We start from the raw sequence: 20,237 nt of genomic DNA on the forward strand, positions 1-20,237 counted from the left end.
TTATCCAAGATCCTTAGCTTGGAATTTCTCTGGGAGAGGGTTTCACTTCTGTTCTGGGTTGGGTTGCAGTAGTGGCTGCTGTGACTCCTCAGTGCTGGAGATTCCATGTCCCTCCTCTCCCACACATCCCTGTGATCCCTCCTCCAGCAGATCCTGGAGTTCTGAACCTTGGCAGGTCAGCCCAGTCCAGCTGTGACTCAGAGATGTTTCCAAGGAAAGGTGAAACAGGGGATGAGCTGGTAACCTCACTGGGTGTGTATTCCCAGGGCTGAGGCTGGGAGCAGGAATCCTGTCCTGAGGGAAGCAGCTTCTTCCTTTTTTCTTTTATTGAGCCCCAAGTCAGCAAGCCAAGAATAAATGGGAAGTTGATTGTTTTTATAATTTTTTAAAATCATTTTTGTCATCATTTTTAATAATTGTTTTTTAGCATAATTTTTTAGCATAATTTTTATCATTTTCCAGTGCCTGGAAATCAGAGGAGAGCCCAAGCTTTCACTTTTGGAAGAAGGGGGTTATTTTGATTTTGGTGGATAAAAAAACTGCTGTGAAATGTGACTGGAATAATCTGAGGACAAACCCCTGCTCACATCCCAGACTGGGTTTGTTTCAGCCCTGGGGGAGCTGTGTGAGAGCCCTGAGCGAGGTTTGGGAGCTCAGGGCTGGCTGGGATGTGCCCAGAGCTGTAATTCCAGCAATTGTGTGGTGAGCACAATTCCCAGCAGCAGCTCCAGGGAATGGTGCTCACCCCAGAGGTGTGGGCAGCACCCCAGGGATCTCCATCCCCTCCCCACGGAGGGAACATTGCAGCAAATCCCCACCACAGCTCCTTGAAAAACCCTGCAGGTTCTTCCTGTGCCAGGAGGAAAATAAAAACAACCAACCCTTGAGGAGGCAGAATTGAACATTCCATTTAAAATTTCCTAGGGAAGTGACCATTTTTTCTGGTTTCCAAAGATAACCCTGACCCTTTGAGAGCCCACAAGGTATTTCTTGTTCTGTAACATCTGCTTTGAGTCGCTGCTTGAGCATGGGACTAATTTCTTTCTGTGTGTGCATGGTTTGCCTCTGCTCAGAGCTCAGCTGCCCAGAAAGCCTTTTGTTTTCCAGGAATCCTGGAAGGAAATACTGTGGATGGTTTCCATGAGGGTTACACAGAGTTTGCTGCATGTTTTTCCCTCAGTGATCTCGTTTTCTCTCTGCTTCACTGCTGAAAATCAGCTCAAATTCCTGATTTTTCAGGAGGAGGACATGCTCCAACAGCCTGCGGTGAATTGTGTGTGTGTGGGGGGGGCTATAAATACAAATTATCACAGAGAATAATTCAGATTTGTGTCAGGGAAACAGCAGATTGGAGTTTAAAGCTCTCCCATTAAGAGCTGGGCTTCAAGGAAGGCGGCTGGGGGTGCAAAGCTGCTCCTCCAGGTGTGTGCAGGGCATTCCCTGGGAGCAGCAGCTCTCAAACACTGCCCTGCCTTTGCCACAGTCCCACCAGTGCCTTCTGCTTGAGTTTTCAACTTGGGATTTCATTCCCTGCATGGTTTGAGAAGCTTTGAAAAGGGGGGAGCTGCATGGCCCCAGGAGAGGCAAAGCTCCCTGTGCACCCTGCAGGATCCATTCCAGGGGTTAAACACAGCCATGGGGTGAGGCTGCAGGATCCATTCCAGGGTTAAACACACACAGGGTGAGACCAAGGGTTAAACACACACAGGGTGAGGCTGCAGGATCCATTCCAGGGTTAAACACACACAGAGAGACTGCAGGATCCATTCCAGGGTTAAACACACACAGAGAGGCTGCAGGATCCATTCCAGGTTAAACACACACAGAGAGGCTGCAGGATCCATTCCAGGGTTAAACACACACAGGGTGAGACCAAGGGTTAAACACACACAGAGAGGCTGCAGGATCCATTCCAGGGTTAAACACACACAGAGAGACTGCAGGATCCATTCCAGGGTTAAACACACACAGAGAGGCTGCAGGATCCATTCCAGGTTAAACACACACAGAGAGGCTGCAGGATCCATTCCCAGGGGTTAAACACACACAGAGAGGCTGCAGGATCCATTTCAGGGTTAAACACACACAGGGTGAGGCTGCAGGATCCATTCCAGGGTTAAACACACACAGAGAGACTGCAGGATCCATTCCAGGGTTAAACACACACAGAGAGACTGCAGGATCCATTTCAGGGTTAAACACACACAGAGAGGCTGCAGGATCCATTCCAGGGTTAAACACACACAGGGTGAGACTGCAGGATCCATTCCAGGGTTAAACACACACAGAGAGGCTGCAGGATCCATTTCAGGGTTAAACACACACAGAGAGGCTGCAGGATCCATTCCAGGGTTAAACACACACAGGGTGAGACCAAGGGTTAAACACACACAGAGAGGCTGCAGGATCCATTCCCAGGGGTTAAACACACACAGAGAGGCTGCAGGATCCATTTCAGGGTTAAATACACACAGAGAGGCTGCAGGATCCATTCCAGGGTTAAATACACACAGAGAGGCTGCAGGATCCACTGCAGGGTTACACACACAGGGTGAGGCTGCAGGATCCATTTCAGGTTAAACACACACAGAGAGGCTGCAGGATCCATTCCAGGTTAAACACACACAGGGTGAGGCTGCAGGATCCATTCCCAGGGGTTAAACACACACAGGGTGAGGCTGCAGGATCCATTTCAGGTTAAACACACACAGGGTGAGGCTGCAGGATCCATTCCAGGGTTAAATACACACAGAGAGGCTGCAGGATCCATTCCAGGGTTAAACACACACAGAGAGGCTGCAGGATCCATTCCAGGGTTAAACACACACAGAGAGGCTGCAGGATCCATTCCAGGGTTAAATACACACAGAGAGGCTGCAGGATCCATTCCAGGGTTAAACACACACAGAGAGGCTGCAGGATCCATTCCCAGGGGTTAAACACACACAGAGAGGCTGCAGGATCCATTTCAGGGTTAAACACACACAAGGTGAGGCTGCAGGATCCATTCCAGGGTTAAACACACACAGAGAGGCTGCAGGATCCATTTCAGGTTAAACACACACAGGGTGAGGCTGCAGCTCCCTCCCGTCCCCCTCAGGCTCAGCTGCTGTCCCTGAGTGTCCCTGTGCTGTCTCCACAGGACCAAGGCGCTGGTGCTGGAGCTCCTGGCCGCCGTGTGCCTGGTCCGGGGGGGACACGAGATCATCCTGTCTGCCTTCGACAACTTCAAGGAGGTTGGTGCAGCTGCCCCAGCAAACCTGGGGGCTCCCATTTCCCTTGGGCTTGACTGGAGCCTCCTCATCCAGCTGCATCCCCTGCAGGTTTCCCCTGGAGCCAGCCTGGGCTCCGCTCCATGGCTCCCATGTTCACGCAGAGGAGCTGCAATTCCAATTCCTGCACCTTTTATTGCAGCACCTCCCGGGGTGGGCAGACTGCTGGAATGGGATATCCCAGCCGAGCTTCTCCCAACCTCAGCTCAAATAATAAACACCTGCAATAAATAATAAATAATAATTATTTATTATTAACTTAATAATATTAAGTAACAGAAGTATTAAGTAATATAATTAGTATAAGTAATTTAAGTAATATAAGCAAATAATATTATAATTAATAATATAAATATATTATTAATAATATAAATACATTATTAATTATAATTATTAATAATATAGAATAATTATAATGTTATATAGTAAAAATACATAATTAATATATAATGATTATATTTATTAATATAAAATAAATAAATTATTAATAATTATAAATAAATTAATCATAAAATAATTATAATTAATCAATATATCCATAATACTTAATATGAAGTAATATAAGTATCAATTATTAACTTAATTAACATATAATGTATATATATAATTTATATATTTAATTAATCAAATAATAAGAACCTACAACAAAATAAACACTCCTCAACACAGATCAACCCAAACATCTTAAAAAAAAACAATTCAAAAAACTTCTGAAAACAACAAATCAAAAACTCAAAAAAACCATCACAACTCTCCATGTAACTCCTCAAAAAAATAATTCCACAAAAATAATAACAACACAACTCACCAAAAGAACGTATTTCAAATATTAAAAATTTAAACGTATAACAAAATAATACCTAAAATCTACAGAAAATACACAAACACCAAATTTTTACCCAAAATACAAAAAAATAAACCCCACTATACAAATCACTACTATTCCAAATATAAAATAAATAAAAACCTTTTACCATAAAAGGTGTTTCCAACAAGTAAAACCACCATAGAAAAATGCAAGTGTTAATAATAATTCAACTACTGGAAATAATTCAAATTAGTGGAATAATATTATCCATCGTTTCCATGTTTATGCAAAGGAGCTGTAATTCCAGCAATTCCAACACCTCTTATTCCAGCAGGGCAGCAAACTGGAATGGGATATCCCAGCTGAGCTGGAGAATTCCCAATTAACTGGAAACAGTAATAATTCAAACGCTGCTGGAATGGGATATCCCAGCTGAGCTCCCTCTGCATTCCAGCCCTTTGTCCTGGTGTCCATGGATCTGGGAGAATGAAACTCCATGGTTTAATCCACGTTCCCTGGGGTTGGTGTTGCAGGAGGAGCAGAATTGCGGGAGAGCTGTGGGACAGCTTTGGGAGGCTCCAGGTGCTGGGAGCTCCCCTGAAATCCAGAATCTCTGAGAGCTCTGTGGGATCCAAGCTGGGATCAGAGTGGGACAGGGATCCAGGATTATTCCCTGTGCAGGGAACACTTCCCAGCACTGGCTCTCACCCAGCAGAACTGCTCTGTTGGTTTATACAAAAATATTCCAGAATTATCAAGTTTGGGAGGGGAGGGTGTGCTCGTGGCATTTCTGGGTGGGAAATCAGCTGGAATTTCAAATAAACCCAGGATTCAGGTGCTTTGGGGAAAAAAACCCAGAACTGAGGAGCTTTTCTGAAGGTGGCCCATGACTTTGGAGAACCCAAAGTGTTTTGCTCCAGGCCATGTAGAAATGCCAAGAAAATAAATTGGGATTCAGCTCATCCAGACAGCTTTTGGGAAGGTCACTCTGGAATTCTTATTGTTGCACTGATTCATTTTCATTCCTCCTTCAGCCAGGGATATTTTTCTCCCTTTTTTTCCCTCCCTGTCATTTGGGTTTCTCCCTAATTACAGAGAAAAGTCAGCTCTGGGCTGTGGCACAGCCTGGTGCAACTCTGCTCCTTCCACTCATGGATGAGATCCAATTTTTAAGGAGAAAAGAGATAAAAAGAGTTCTTTTGTAATTACAAAGGCACAAGGATGGTGCCTGGCTCCTCAGCCCCACACGTGGAATTATTTGTGACATTTCAACGAGAGGAAACCTGGCTGGAGAGGGTGTGAGCAGACAGACAGGGCGTGTTTGGGCTTCCCTTTGGGGCTGACCCAGGTGTGGTGTTTTGTTTTCAGGTGTGTGGGGAGAAGCAGCGCTTTGAGAAGCTCATGGAGCATTTCCGGAACGAGGACAACAACATCGACTTCATGGTGAGCGCATTTGTCACAAACTCCTGCTTTTTCCAGCATTTCCCTTCCCTTGGCCCTTCTGCTGCCTCAGGCACAGCTGCAGCAGCAGGGAGGGTGTTGGTTCCAGGGCTGATGGCAAAAATCTCCCAGATCTGGGGGTTTAAGGCCTTTGCTGGAGTGCGAGAAACCGAAATCCTGATTTAATCAGGAAAAGCCTCCCTTGAATTCCTGCTCTGCGCTTGGATCTGATGTGGGTCCATTCTGAGCAGGATTTCCCACCCCAGCACTGGAATTCTCAGTCTCTGTTGCACTTTGTACCAATTTAGTGCTGAGCTTCGTGTACAGGACCTTTTTCTGCCAAAAATCAGGTGTTAGAGCAGCAGTGAGGTGATCCCTGCAGGCTCCAGGAGTGTTTCCAGGATGGGATCACAGCCCTGAGGGCCAGCAGGTTAAAAATGAGGTGCTGTGAGGGAGGCAGGCTGGCAAATTCCTTGGATTTAAAAAGAAAAGGAGGAAATTACATGATTCTTGCATTTTCCCTCAAGGCACCCAGCCTGGAGTCTCAGATTTATCCCATCCCTTTTTCCTCTGGGCCCTGGAACAGATCCCAGGGAAGGATCCCACTGGCCAAATCCCAGTGCCAAACTGGTGATCCAGGGGGTGCCTTCAGTTCCTCCTTCCCACCAAATGACCTGGAGATGTGGAGTCTCCTGGAGGCTGTTCCTGCAGGAAAATCAGATTGCTTCAGTCCTCAGGTTCCTCCTGGAAGTCTGGGAGGGATCCTGGTGGATGTTGGGAAGCTGCTGCTGCAGTGCTGCTCACCGGATGGGGTTTTATCCATGAGGAACCCAGCAAGGATGAGGGAAATTCCATCCTGGAGCAGCTCCAGGGGTGGCAGAGGGGATCCTGAGAGACCCCTGGGCACAGCAGGGTGTGCCAAGGAAAGGATGAATTTTTGGGACTTGTACCCCATTTCCTGCCACTCCACAGGAGATTTCCCCACATCCCATAGCCTGGGGAGCCTTTGCCTTGCCCTGGCTGGCTTGGAATGTGTGTGGGTGCCAATTCCTGGGATCTGCTCCTTGTTCAGCTTGGGAAATGTGCTTTGGGCACCCAACAGAGGTGTTCTTGTGCAAGTCCCCTTTCCTAAACTGAGGCTTCCAGGCCCAGAGTAATCTCACTTTTACAAGCCCAGATTAATCTCACTTTCCCAGCTGTTTAGACCCAGGCCCAGATGAATCTCCCTTTTCCAGGCTGTTTAGAACCAGGCCCAGATGAATCTCCCTTTTCCAGGCTGTTTAAACCCAGACCAGATGAATCTCCCTTTTCCAGGCTGTTTAGACCCAGGCCCAGATGAATCTCCCTTTTCCAGGCTGTTTAGACCCAGGCCCAGATGAATCTCCCTTTTCCAGGCTGTTTAGACCCAGGCCCAGGTGAATCTCCCTTTTCCAGGCTGTTCAGAACCAGGCCCAGATGAATCTCCCTTTTCCAGACTGTTTAGACCCAGGCCCAGATGAATCTCCCTTTTCCAGGCTGTTTAGAACCAGGCCCAAATGAATCTCCCTTTTCCAGGCTGTTCAGAACCAGGCCCAGATGAATCTCCCTTTTCCAGGCTGTTCAGAACCAGGCCCAGATGAATCTCCCTTTTCCAGGCTGTTTAGAACCAGGCCCAGATGAATCTCCCTTTTCCAGGCTGTTTAGACCCAGGCCCAGGTGAATCTCCCTTTTCCAGGCTGTTTAGACCCAGGCCCAGATGAATCTCCCTTTTCCAGGCTGTTTAGAACCAGGCCCAGATGAATCTCCCTTTTCCAGGCTGTTTAGAACCAGGACTGGTTTTTCAGAGCCTGGAGCCTACCCTGGCCTGGGCAGCATTCCTGCTCTGGGGAGGTGACTCTGCAGACATGACTTAATTCCTGGAATGCTCATTCCCCTTTATCCCAGGAGCCCAGGACTCCCTGAGCCCAGCCTGGGCTGGGAATGGAGCAGTTCAGGGAGCAGCTGATGGATTTCCCTGGGAGGGGCACAGGGAATGTGCTGGTGGCTGTGCCCAGCCTGGGGAGCCTGTCCAGATCCTGCTCCTGGGATCCTGCCCGGTGCTGGTCCCACAGATCCCATTCCAGCTGTTCCTGGGGATACCTGGGGCGGGGATTTGTGGAGGAATTTTGAATAAGTTGGAGACATGATTTCCGAGTTGCTTTAGATTATGCAATTTATTTTTCTAATCTTCTGCATAAGTAAAAAAGGTGGGTTCTGTTCACATCTTCACCACACAGCTCAGAAGGTCACAAAACCTCTTAATTATAGGAACTTTTAAAGACTCATTAACCAATAAAACATTACTAACAAAGATACTTATATTTTTAACTTAATCTTTAAATGTTTCATCTCATGAACTCACGTTATAGTGTAAACTTTCTTAATCATATTATAACATAGAAACCTATAGTGATATATCCTACACTTCTTATTTACCTTTGTTACTACTTTTCTTTCTTCATCTTAAACTCTAAAACTCTAAAATTTATTATTTGTAACTTAACATGTTAACGTAACTTTAAGCTATAAATTTACATTCTTATTCTATCACTTAAGTTTAGAAACCTTTCCCAAGGATCAAATCGTGTATTTATTTCTCAGAAAAAAAATCCTGCATTTACTTCTCAGATCAAATCCTGTATTTGATTCTGAGCTTTGGCTTACAAGGCTGAGGTTCTGAGGGTTGCCTCCATTTCAATTTCCACCCCTGGCTGTCCCTGCAGGTGGCCTGCATGCAGTTCATCAACATCGTGGTGCACTCCGTGGAGGACATGAACTTCCGAGTGCACCTGCAGTACGAGTTCACCAAGCTGGGCCTGGACGAGTACCTGGATGTGAGTCTGGAGCTGCTCCCATTCCCAGACCCCCCTTTCCCACAGCCTCTGGGCTGTCCCCCAGCTGCAGGGAATGGCTGCAGCCAGCTGGAATTACAGCCTGGAGCTAAATCTGGAGCCTGATCACAAAGGGAGGATGAACCACAGCCACCCTCGCCCTGCCACGTCCCCACGGGGCTCCCTCCTTCTCCAGGCTGGAGAAGTCTCCTGTGGGAATCTCTGACAGCCACGAGTCCTCTGCTGTCTGTCTGTCTGTCTGTCTGTCTGTCAGCTGCTTCTTTGTTTCCCCTTCTCTGTTCTCCATGGGATCCCAGAATCTTTTGGGTTGGAAGGGACCTGAAAGAGTTTCTCAATCCCCCCCTGCCTTGGGCAGGGACCCTTCCACTGTCCCAGGCTGCTCCAAGCCCCTCCAGCCTGGCCCTGGGCACTGCCAGGGATTGGGGCAGCCACAGCCTCTCCAGGCAGCATTTTCTCCCTGTCCTTGGGAGCACATCCATGGAAACCCTGCTGCTGTTGGCATGGGAATGACCTGTCCCTGCAGCTCCCTGCTCAGGGTCCACCAGGAGAGGGATTTGGGGTCTGTGGGATGTGTTCGGACAGGGCTGCACTGGGCCATGGGTGTGCTTGGGAGTCCATGGGGACCAGGCAGAGCCTTTCCCAGCAAACACAGAGGAAATCATGGGGTGGTTTGGGCTGGAAAGGACCCTAAAGCTCCCATTCCATGGGCAGGGAAGCTGTAATGTCCCCTGGAGGGACAGAGGACAAGACCCTGCCTGACCGAACTGGGGCTGTTTGGGGTCCAGAGGGTTCCCCTGGGCGGTGGAGGTGCCCTGAGCTGCCCTGTCCCCCAGCCCTGCGCCAGTGCCCGGTGTCACCGGTGTCCCCTGTGTCCCCTGTGTGCCCTGGGCCCTGCAGAAGCTGAAGCACACGGAGAGTGACAAGCTGCAGGTGCAGATCCAGGCCTACCTGGACAACGTGTTCGACGTGGGGGCTCTGCTGGAGGACGCCGAGACCAAGAACGCGGCCCTGGAGAGGGTGGAGGAGCTGGAAGAAAACCTGTCCCACGTGAGTGGCCCGAGGGTTTGCACATTTACAGCGTTTTTAACATGAAGATACCTTAAAACTGACAACACTTCCGGGCTGGCCTGGCCCAGTGTGCGGGGAGGCTCACTGGGAAAAAGCCTTGGGATGGCTGGGCCTCTGAACTGGGAAAGAACCAGGCACCGGTTGTGCTCCCAGCAGGGTTCACCTGGCACAGGGAGCCTCTGGTCTGTGTAGGAGCTGGGAGAGCTGGTTTCCATGCAAAACTCCGACTCCTCAGCAGAGCAGGCCCAAAATAGGGGAAAAAACATCCTGCCTGTGCTTTAAACTCAGGAGGGAAGGGGCTGGAAAATCCTCTTGAGTAGATGCTCAGGGTTTGCTGTCCCAAACCTTGGGATCAGTTCTTTAGGCTGGAAGACATGGCCTGGCTTTTGGAGAATAATTAAAAAAAAAGGGGTTTTCCATACTTTAAAACTGAGAAAAGGCTTTTCCTTCTCTCAGCACCCCTGTATTCCCATCACCTGGAATAAATATTGTTCTTAACTCGCTGTGCAGAGTTTGCCCCTCTGAGGTGTTGTAGGAGCCAGGGAATGGTTTGGGTTGGCAGGGACATTAAAACCCATCCAGCTCAACCCCTGCCACAGGCAGGGACACCTTCCACCAACCCTGGTTGCTCCAAGCCCATTCCAACTTGATGTCTCCCATCTCAGGCAGGAATCTGTTCACTTTCCAAGGAAAGGCTTCAGGGTTTCCTGCAATAACAATAAGTTATCCATTTATCCAACATGGATACCTCTTACCTCTTATTTTGATGGATAAACCCCGAGTTTTCCAGTTCTTTAATCCATTTCTCTTTTGCTGGATAGTTATCTGAAAAACTCCAGGATACAGAGAACGAAGCCATGGCCAAAATTGTGGAACTGGAAAAGCAGCTGATGCAAAGGAACAAAGAACTGGACGTGATCAGGGTGAGTGGGTTCCACAGGGAAGCCCTGGGTGCATTCAGGATGCAGGGAGTGGGGACATGGATCTGGGGCAGGGGAATTCTCTGGGCTTCCCAATATTGAACCTGGGGCAGATGGAAGGTGGAATTGTTTGTGTGTGCACTCAAAGCATGGATGGAAATCCCTTTGGGTGTGCCAGGAGTCACTGAGTGAGGGGGACACATCTCATTCCCCAGCTCTGGTGCATTCCAGGTGGGAGTTTTGGACCTGTGGAGGTTCCAAAGGATGGGAGAATCCAGAATTTCTCTGGGGGTGCTGCCCTGGGCACATACAGTGCAATCCCTTCTCTAGATCACGCTGTTCTGGTGCTGCCCTTGGGATTCTGAATGCACATTCCCTGCTCCTGTGTCATTCCAGGAGATCTACAAGGATGCCAACAGCCAGGTTCACACCCTGAGGAAGATGGTGAAGGAGAAGGAGGAAGCCATCCAGCGCCAGTCCACGCTGGAGAAGAAGATCCACGAGCTGGAGAAGCAGGGAACCATCAAGATCCAGAAGAAAGGGGATGGGGACATCTCCATCCTTCCCGTGGCCCTGGGCTCCGGGATGGTGCCAGCAGGGGCAGAGGCAGTGCCAGGGACCTGTGCCACACCTGGAGCTGCCCCCTCGGTGCCACTGCCCCCACCTCCACCCCCCCTGCCCGCCCTGCCAGGCTCACCTGAGGCAGGTGAGGAAGGAGGGGGATCCCAGCTGTGGGCACCAAAGCCCCTGGGCAGTTCCAGTGCCTGACCACCCTTCCCATGGGGAAACTCCTGATTCCTGAGGCTGCTCCCTCTCCTGCTGCCCCTGTTCCCTGGCAGCAGAGGGTGACCCCCACCTGGCTGCCCCCTCTATGGATGGAAATATTGGTCCCTTCTTTCCTGAGGGCACTTCCAGGCACTGAAGGCCTTTGGTGGCTCAGGGAATGGTTTGGGGGAGGCTCACTGGGAAAAAGCCTTGGGATGGCTGGGCCTCTGAACTGGGAACGAACCAGGCACTGGTTGTGCTTCCAGCAGGGTTCACCTGGCACAGGTGTAGGAGCTGGGAGAGCTGGTTTCCATGCAAAACTCCGACTCCTCAGCAGAGCAGGCCCAAAATAGGGGAAAAAACATCCTGCCTGTGCTTTAAACTCAGGAGGGAAGGGGCTGGAAAATCCTCTTGAGTAGATGCTCAGGGTTTGCTGTCCCAAATCTTGGTGTCAGTTCCTTTAGGCTGGAAGACGTGGCCTGGCTTTTGGAGAATAATAAAAAAAAAGGGGTTTTCCATCCTTTATTCCCTCAGGGTGGGCAGGGACATCACGGGGGTGCTGCGGCTCTTCCTCCGTGCCCCTTCCCTCCTCGGTAACTCCATTTTCCCTCCATCCCGCAGTGCCCAACGGCCCCGTGGCAGCGCCTGTGCCACCCCCACCACCTCCACCTCCCCCTCCTCCTCCTCCTCCTCCTCCTCCTCCTCTCCCGGGCCCAGCTCCGGATGCAGCTCCAGCGGCTCCGCTGCCGCCGCCGCCGCCCTCGGCTCCCCCCCTGCCCGGCACAGCCTCGCCCACCGTGGTCTTCAACTCTGGCCTGGCAGGTAAAGCTCCCCCAGGGCTCCCACCCATTGTTCCTCACCGGGCTGGGGATGAGGGGCTCCTGGAAGGGGAAGGAAGGAGCATTCTGGGCTCCCTGAGGTTGCCCAGAGGAGCTGTGGCTGCTCCACGCACCCCTGAAGTGTCCGGCTTGGAGCAGCCTGGGATGGGGGAGCTGGGTCATCCTCAATGTCCCTCCCACCCCAAACCACTTGGAGATTCTGGGATTTATCAACCCAGCGGGTTGGGTGTGGTCTGGAAGAGGTGGATTCTCCAGTGGAGCAAAACTCACACCAAAAGTGTTTTATAAACAGGTCGGTTTTGACTTTGGCAGAATATGGGTTTGATTTCTTATGAGAAGAAGTATCAGTGCAAAATTTGTGACATTTTTGGGAAGAAGAGGCAAAATTTGGGGATGTTTTGGAAGGAAGAACAAAGTGCTGCCCATCCTTACCCATGTTTTAGTCACTGCCTCCCACCAGCTGTCTCAGAGCTCACTGGTGTCTGCAGAAATCTCCAGAGCTTGTTAGGAGTCCAAAGAAAGAGACTCTCATTAAGAGCTTTGTTAAGGACAAAAAATCTACTTAAATATTCCAGCCTTGAAAGGTTCCTTGGAAGACAAGACACATCCTGGCTCAGAGGGTCCCAGGGTGTTCTGTAGGGAAATCCGGCCCTGAGGGAAGGTGCCTGGGGGCTGCTGGGCTGCAGATCCCATTTTTCAGTGGGAATTCTGAGGGAGTGGGACTGGAAGTGCCTTTTCTGGGTGCAGGGGCTCTGCAGGAAGGAGCATTCCCAGGGCTGTGGGGCCAAGGGGAGTTGGGAAATAACAAATGCTGCTTCTCTGACCTCTCCTAACACTTGTTTCTCTGTTCCCTCTGCTTCCTGCTAAGATGGGCCCATCAAGCTCTTCTGTAGGTTCCTTCCTGCTAAGTATTCCTTATCCTGGCATGCCCTGTGTCTGGGGTGTCCAGGGGCACCTGGGGGGTGTCCAGGGGATGGGCAGGGGGAGGTCGGAGCCAACCCTCGGGATTTGGGCACCCAGAGCTCGGGAAGGGAGGAGGAGGAGGAGGAGGAAGGGGAATCTGAAGGGGTTCTGAGCTCCATTATCTTTCCCACGAGGCATTCCTGCCTTCCCTGTCCTGGAATAACCCAGGAGCAGTAAATTACCCATTCCAGTGTGTGCACAAGTAGAAAATTTCCTTTTTCCATGGGTGTTCAAAGCTATTCCTTCTTTTCTTTTAGGAATTATTTTAAATATCCCTATCAGTTAAGCAGAGAGCAAAACCCTGTTTAGTGTAGATGAGCACAAGCTGGATAAATACAACTCCCAAAACACCCACTGGAATATTCTGTGTATTCCCTGTTACCCCATTTGGTGTCCAGCACTGCAGGACCAGGGTTTCTGTTCTGTGTTTGCCAGATTTTCTGGGGAGTAATTCAGGAGCAAAAGGTTGATTGATGGACTTTAATTCATTGATTTTGTAGCAAGGAGCAAACTTGTGTTCTCATGTAAGGAAAAGGAAATGGGAACTGGATTATGGAAATTAATACATGTGGCTTCCAGATTGAATGGAATAGGCACAGGAATAGGAATAGAAATAGGAATAGGAATAGGAATAGGATTAGGAACAGGAATAGGAGTAGGAACAGAAATAGGAATGGGAATAGAAATAGGAATAGACATAGGAATAGGAATAGACATAGGAATAGGAATAGGAATAGGAATAGGAATAGGAATAGGAATAGGAACAGGAATAGGAGTAGGAACAGAAATAGGAATGGGAATAGAAATAGAAATAGGAATGGGAATAGAAATAGGAATAGACATAGGAATAGGAATAGGGTTGTTCCCTTGCTCAATCAGGCCTCATTTCCAGGTTTCATTTTCACAGCTCCTCTGTTTAAATTCCTAAATTACTCCAAAGTTCCCAAATGACTCGGATTTGCTGGATTTGCACAGCACAGGAATTAAAACCTGGTTTTGAACCCCTGTTAAAGCCCAGCTTTACTGCAGCTCATCCCCTTTGGTCTTGAAACTCAAACCTGCTGAGAAGCTGCCCCACTGCAGTTTCCCCACATCCCATTTCCCAAAACCTTGGGAATGGGGCATTTTTCCCTTCCTGTCCCCTGTTTGTGACACAGCTCAGAGTGGCTCTGCCAGCAGCAGGACAGGGCTGAATTCACCCACTCTCCTCCTTTCCCATGGAATTTGCACAGAGCCTGGGAGTTCAGGTCAATCCAGGCAGCTCGTGGGGATACAGGGATCCCAGGTTTCCCTGTGGGAGGTTTGCAGAGCCCTGGGGGCTGGTGCTGTCCTGCTGAGGGCTGGGTCCCCCTCTCCAGCAGCCTCTGCAGGCAGTGACACCTTTCCAGGATCCCAGTGGGGCGGTCAGCTCAGCCCAGTTCTCCCCCAGGGCTGGGGAGCTGCTCTGGGGCGCTGCCAGGCGGCTTCTCAGGAGCTGCCCCTGTGTGTCCCCAGCTGTGAAGATCAAGAAGCCCATCAAGACCAAGTTCCGCATGCCCGTGTTCAACTGGGTGGCCCTGAAGCCCAACCAGATCAACGGCACCGTCTTCAACGAGATCGACGACGAGCGCATCCTCGAGGTGCCCCTGCTCCCTCCCCTCCCGCCCTGCTGCCCTGCACAGCCTGCCTTCCAAACAGGGAATGTTTGCCTTGGAAAAGCCTCCCAGGCTGCCCAGTCCAGCCCTCAAACCAGCACTGCCCCCTGTCCCCAGGTGCCACATGCACAGGGGTTAAATCCCTCCAGGAGTGGGGGCTCCAGCCCCTTCCAGTGCCTGCCCACGCTTGCCAATGTCCAATATTTCCTAATATCCAACTGAAGCTCTGCTGGAGCAGCCTGGTTCCATTTGCTCTCCTCCTGTCCCTGTTCCCTGGGAGCAGAGCTGTCTCCTGTCCCACCCTGTCAGGGAGTTGTGGGGAGTGGGAAGTTCTCCACAGGGGTAGGGCATGGCAGTGACCCTGGGAAGGGGCTCATTCCAGGTCCTGGATGCTCCCATGGATGCTTTAGCCATGGCTGGATAAAGCACCGGTGCTCACCAATGTTTTCCTGAATTTCTGAACCTGTGCAGAGCTGTTTGGGGCTGGATTTCTGGGATCTGGCCAGAATTCCTCATCCCAGCTCAGGAGTGTGTTCCTTCCGTCCCTCAGCCTCTGTCAGAGCTCTCTGGGCTCCAAAGCCAGGTTGGACAGGGCTGAGAAACCTGAGCTGGTGCAAGCTGTTCCTGCCCATGGCAGGGGGTGGAACTGGGATGAGCTTTAAGATTCCAACCCAAACCATTCCATGGTTCCATGACCCTGTCTCAGCCACCACAAGGCTTTCCCTGCAGCTCTGGATGAGGATTTTAGTGTTCCCTGCAGGATAAATCCTTTCCTTTCCTTTCCAGGATCTAAACGTGGATGAATTTGAGGAGATCTTCAAAACGAAAGCCCAGGGCCCAGCCATGGATCTGACCTCCAGCAAGCAGAAGATCCCTCAGAAAGGCTCCAACAAGGTGACACTGCTGGATGCCAACAGAGCCAAGAACTTGGCCATCACCCTGCGCAAAGCCGGCAAGACGGCGGACGAGATCTGCAAAGCCATCCACGTGTGAGTGCAGCCAAGGAGCCCTGCCCCGCGCTCGCTGCGAGGGCTGGGAAGGGCTGATGGAAAAAATTCCAGGGGGGAGGACACAATGGTGGTGGATTCCCAGAAATCAGAGCTGGATTTGTGTTGCTGAGTCACTGTTGGGGTTGGACAAATCAGCGCTTCCTGCATTAAAGCAGCTCGTTCCAGCCTGTCCGGTTTGCCGTGGCAGCTCCACGGTGTTTCCTGTCCCAGGGAGCAAAATCCAGAGGGAACCCGGGAAGAGGCAGCTCTTGTGGTTTGCTCCATGAAGGATGAGTTTAGTCCAGGTGCTGGAGCAGATTTTGCATGGAATTAGGTTTGTGGATCCTTCCCTGCTCCTGGGACAGGTGGAGCTGCTCTTGGGGCTGATCCCAAATCCATTCAGACTCACTGGGGCCATGGCAAACATCTCCCACTCCTCCCTCAAGGAATATCCCCAAATCCGTCCAGACTCATCCTGGCCATGGCAAACATCTCCCGCTCCTCCATTAAGGAATATCTCCAAAATGTGGATACACAAACTTTGCCTTTGGCTGAGAATGACCCAAACCTGCCCCAGGTCCTGGCAGGTTCAGCAGTTGGGCTTCAGGGGGCTCTAGGCCATTTAAATACAAACATTTGCTCCTCCCCACCTCTTTTCCTGGAAAAGTGAGCCTGGAGGGGTGGGGGAATGGCCTTGTGTTTGGAAATGGAAGCAGCACCATTCCCATTATCCCTGGATCCTGTTCCCATCTTCATGGGATGGGCAGGAGGAGCTTCACAGCTGCTTCTTTACTTTTCTTCATGTGGAGCTGAATCCCAGACTGCTCTGGGCTGGGAGGGACCTTAAAGCCCATCCAGTTCATCCAGGGACACCTCCCACTGTCCCAGGCTGCTCCAACCCTGTCCAGCCTGGCCTTGGGCACTGCCAGGGATCCAGGGGCAGCCCCAGCTGCTCTGGGAATCCCAGCCCAGCCAGGAATTCCCAATTCCCAATGTCCCATCCATCCCTGCCCTCTGGCACTGGGAGCCATTCCCTGGCTCCTGTCCCTCCAGCCCTTGTCCCCAGTCCCTCTCCAGCTCTCCTGGAGCCCCTTCAGGCCCTGCCAGGGGCTCTGAGCTCTGCCTGGAGCCTTCCCTTCTCCAGGGGAACATTCCCAGCTCTCCCAGCCTGGCTCCATGGCAGAGGGACATCCATGGCCTGGCCTGCAGCTCTGTCCCCACACCCTTTTCTGGGATTTTCCTGCAGCTTTGACCTGAAGACGCTGCCGGTGGATTTCGTGGAGTGCCTGATGCGGTTCCTGCCCACGGAGAACGAGGTGAAGGTGCTGAGGCTCTACGAGAGGGAGAGGAAGCCCCTGGAGAACCTGTCAGACGAGGACAGGTTCATGATGCAGTTCAGCAAGATCGAGAGGCTGATGCAGAAAATGACCATCATGGCCTTCATCGGCAACTTCGCCGAGAGCATCCAGATGCTCACCCCGGTGAGCGGGAGCAGGGAACAGCTGGGAGGGACCAGGGAATCATGGATCCAGCCCCTGGCCCTGCACAGACACCCCAAAACCCCAGCCTGGGCATCCCTGGAGTGCTGTCCAAACACTCCTGGAGCTCTTGGGAATGTGCCCATTCCCTGGGGAGCCTGGGCAGCCTCAAAGGAATATTGTTGGGAAAAGTTGGTGCTGGTCCATGGGCCCTTGTTGCATCCAGCCTGAATCCCTGGGACAGCTGTAGGGGTTGGAATATGAATCCTTATTTACATCTGAGGGGGGTAAATCCGGGTTTGGAATCCTGGGGTGTCAGGGAAGGGGAACATTCACAGAATCCCAGATGGGTTGTGGTGGGAGGGAAAATAAGGAATATCCCAATCCAGCCTGCCATGGGCAGGAACAACCTCCCACTGTCCCAGGCTGCTCCAAGCCCCCATGTCAATCCTGGCCTGGGACACTTTCAGGGATCCAGGGGCAGCCCCAGCTGCTCTGGCAATCCCAGCCCAGCCAGGAATTCCCAATTCCCAGTGTCCCACCCATCCCTGCCCTCTGGCACTGGGAGCCATTCCCTGGCTCCTGTCCCTCCATCCCTTGTCCCCAGTCCCTCTCCAGCTCTCCTGGAGCCCCTTCAGGCCCTGCCAGGGGCTCTGAGCTCTGCCTGGATCCTTCCCTTCTCCAGGGGAACATTCCCAGCTCTCCCAGCTCTGTTCCATGGCAGAGGGACATCAGTGCTCTGTCCCATGGTGTGGATAAAAACCAGGAAGGTTTTTTTCCAGGATGTGAGTGTTTGGATGTTCATTTTCCTCCTGGCTGGATGTGCATTAACCAAAGCTCTCCCTGTGTTTCCCTGCAGCAACTCCACGCCATAATCGCTGCCTCTGTCTCCATAAAGTCATCCCAAAAGCTTAAGAAAATCCTGGAGGTAGGTCTGGTCTCAGCTCTCCTTCCAGGGGTGTCTAAACCTCCAGGATTTTGTCCTGAGAATTCCTGCTGTGCTCTGTTTCATCCTGGCAGATCATCCTGGCTCTTGGGAATTACATGAACAGCAGCAAACGAGGGGCTGTGTATGGATTTAAGCTGCAGAGTTTAGACCTGGTAAGAAAAGCAGGGATGTGCTGTGGGCACCAGCTGGGAATTGGAGCTGTGGAGTTCTTGAGGCTGGAAAAACCTTCCAAGATCATGGAGTCCAACCATCCCCAGCACTGCCCAGGCCACCACTGCCCCTGTCCCCAGTGCCACATGCACAGGGCTGTGACATCCCTGCAGGGATGGGGGCTCCACCTGAGCACCTTTTCCTGCAGGAATCGCCCCAAAATCCACCCTGAGCTGCCCTGGGCCAGCCTGAGGCCGTTCCCTCTGCTCCTGTCCCTGTGCCCTGGAGCAGAGCCCGACCCCCCCGGCTGTGCCCTCCTGGCAGGGAATTCCAGAGAGGGAAAAGATCCCTGGGGATCCTCCTTGGCTCCAGCCTGAGCCCCTGCCCAGCTCCCTCAGGGATTCTGCAGCCCCTGCCCAGCTCCCTCAGGGATTCTGCAGCCCCTGCCCAGCTCCCTCAGGGATTCTGCAGCCCCTGCCCAGCTCCCTCAGGGATTCTGCAGCCATTCCCAGCTCCCTCAGGAATTCCCCAGCCCCTGCCCAGCTCCCTCAGGGATTCTGCAGCCCCTGCCCAGCTCTGTTCCCTTCCCTGGCCCCGCTCCAGCCCCTCAGGGTGCCTCTTGTCCCAGAGCTGTCCCTGGAGGTGCCCCAGCAGTGCCAGCACAGGGATGGGCACTGCCCTGGGGCTGTGTCACACCAGAGCTGGCACAGCCCAGGGGCCTCTTGCCCAGCTGGGCACCCCTGGGCTCGTGTTCATCACCCCCAGATCCTTTCCCAGTTTTCCAGGCTCTCTATCCCAACCCTCTGAGCCTTCAGAGGGTCCTGGTGAGCCAGGTGGCTGCTGGGGACTCCAGTGGTGGTTCCCAGCATGGAGAACACGCTGGAGCACCCCAGTGAGTCCCTGTGCTCCCTACACGTGTGTTCCTGCTGCTCCCAGCTCCTGGAGACCAAGTCTACAGACCGGAAGCAGACGCTGCTGCACTACATCTCCAACGTGGTGAAGGAGAAGTACCAGCACGTGGCCCTGTTCTACAACGAGCTGCACTATGTGGAGAAGGCAGCCGCAGGTACAGCCCCTCCTGTGCCCTGCCCTGCCCTGCCCTGCTGGGACACTCCTGGCACGCTCAGCATTCCTGCCCCGCTCCCCAGTGTCCCTGGAGAACGTCCTGCTGGACGTGAAGGAGCTGCAGCGGGGCCTGGAGCTGACCAAGCGCGAGTACACCATGCACGACCACAACACCATGCTCAAGGACTTCATCCAGAGCAACGAGGGCAAGCTCAAGAAGCTCCAGGATGACGCCAAAATAGCCCAGGTACTTCTGTGCTCCCGGGATCCGCCGTGAGGGGGTGACACCCAGGGATGGGGTGTGTTCCCATGGAATGCTGGGGATGGGGGGGATGCCTGGGAGGGTGTGCAGGGCACTGAGGCTGGGCCTGTTGCAGGATGCCTTCGATGATGCTGTGAAGTATTTCGGGGAGAATCCCAAGACAACCCCGCCCTCGGTCTTCTTCCCAGTGTTCGTCCGCTTTGTGAAGGCCTACAAGGTAAACCTGAGCTTCCTTGCCCTTGTCCTCCTCCTCTTCCTTCTCCTCCTCCTCCTCTTCATCCTCTTTGTCCTCCCTCAACTTCTCCTCCTATACTCCTCCTCCTCCTCCTTCTTTTTCCTTTCCTTTCCTTTCCTTTCCTTTCCTTTCCTTTCCTTTCCTTTCCTTTCCTTTCCTTTCCTTTCCTTTCCTTTCCTTTCCTTTCCTTTCCTTTCCTTTCCTTTCCTTTCCTTTCCTTTTTTCTTTTTTTCCTCCTCCTTCTCTTTTTCCTCCTCCTTCTTCTTTCTCCTCCTCTTTTCTCCTTTGCATTCTCCTTCTCCTTTCTTCTCCTCCTTCTTTCTCCTTGTCCTCTCCCTCCCTCAGAAAGCCCCATGGTGGCACAGATCCCATTCCTACCTGGCTCCCCTGGGATCTCTAACCCATGGATTTTCTCACAAACAGCAAGCAGAGGAAGAAAATGAGCTGAGGAAAAAGCAGGAACAGGCCTTAATGGAAAAACTCATGGAGCAAGAAGCATTGATGGAGCAACAGGACCAAAAGGTATGGCA

General features: G+C 51.9%; 1 protein-coding gene across 5 annotated transcripts in view; it reads left to right on the forward strand.

Moving 5' to 3' along the window:
* Positions 1-20,237, forward strand: part of FMNL2 (formin like 2) — a 115,970-nt gene that overhangs the window by 88,800 nt on the left and 6,933 nt on the right. For 3 of the 5 annotated variants that reach the window (XM_066553319.1, XM_066553317.1, XM_066553318.1), the window contains exons 9-24: positions 3,143-3,236; positions 5,449-5,523; positions 8,262-8,372; positions 9,288-9,437; positions 10,280-10,381; positions 10,775-11,084; positions 11,765-11,965; positions 14,440-14,564; positions 15,366-15,568; positions 16,815-17,049; positions 17,906-17,974; positions 18,067-18,147; positions 19,082-19,211; positions 19,294-19,457; positions 19,588-19,689; positions 20,131-20,229. In XM_066553319.1, coding sequence (XP_066409416.1) covers positions 3,143-3,236; positions 5,449-5,523; positions 8,262-8,372; positions 9,288-9,437; positions 10,280-10,381; positions 10,775-11,084; positions 11,765-11,965; positions 14,440-14,564; positions 15,366-15,568; positions 16,815-17,049; positions 17,906-17,974; positions 18,067-18,147; positions 19,082-19,211; positions 19,294-19,457; positions 19,588-19,689; positions 20,131-20,229 — 2,251 coding nt within the window. Of the gene's footprint in view, positions 1-3,142; positions 3,237-5,448; positions 5,524-8,261; positions 8,373-9,287; positions 9,438-10,279; positions 10,382-10,774; positions 11,085-11,764; positions 11,966-12,850; positions 12,872-14,439; positions 14,565-15,365; positions 15,569-16,814; positions 17,050-17,905; positions 17,975-18,066; positions 18,148-19,081; positions 19,212-19,293; positions 19,458-19,587; positions 19,690-20,130; positions 20,230-20,237 lie in introns of all 5 variants that reach the window. The other 2 variants (XM_066553314.1, XM_066553316.1) reach the window with 1 other exon arrangement.

Source organism: Molothrus aeneus, chromosome 7 (assembly GCF_037042795.1).
Source record: "Molothrus aeneus isolate 106 chromosome 7, BPBGC_Maene_1.0, whole genome shotgun sequence".
NCBI classification, from domain to species: domain Eukaryota; kingdom Metazoa; phylum Chordata; class Aves; order Passeriformes; family Icteridae; genus Molothrus; species Molothrus aeneus.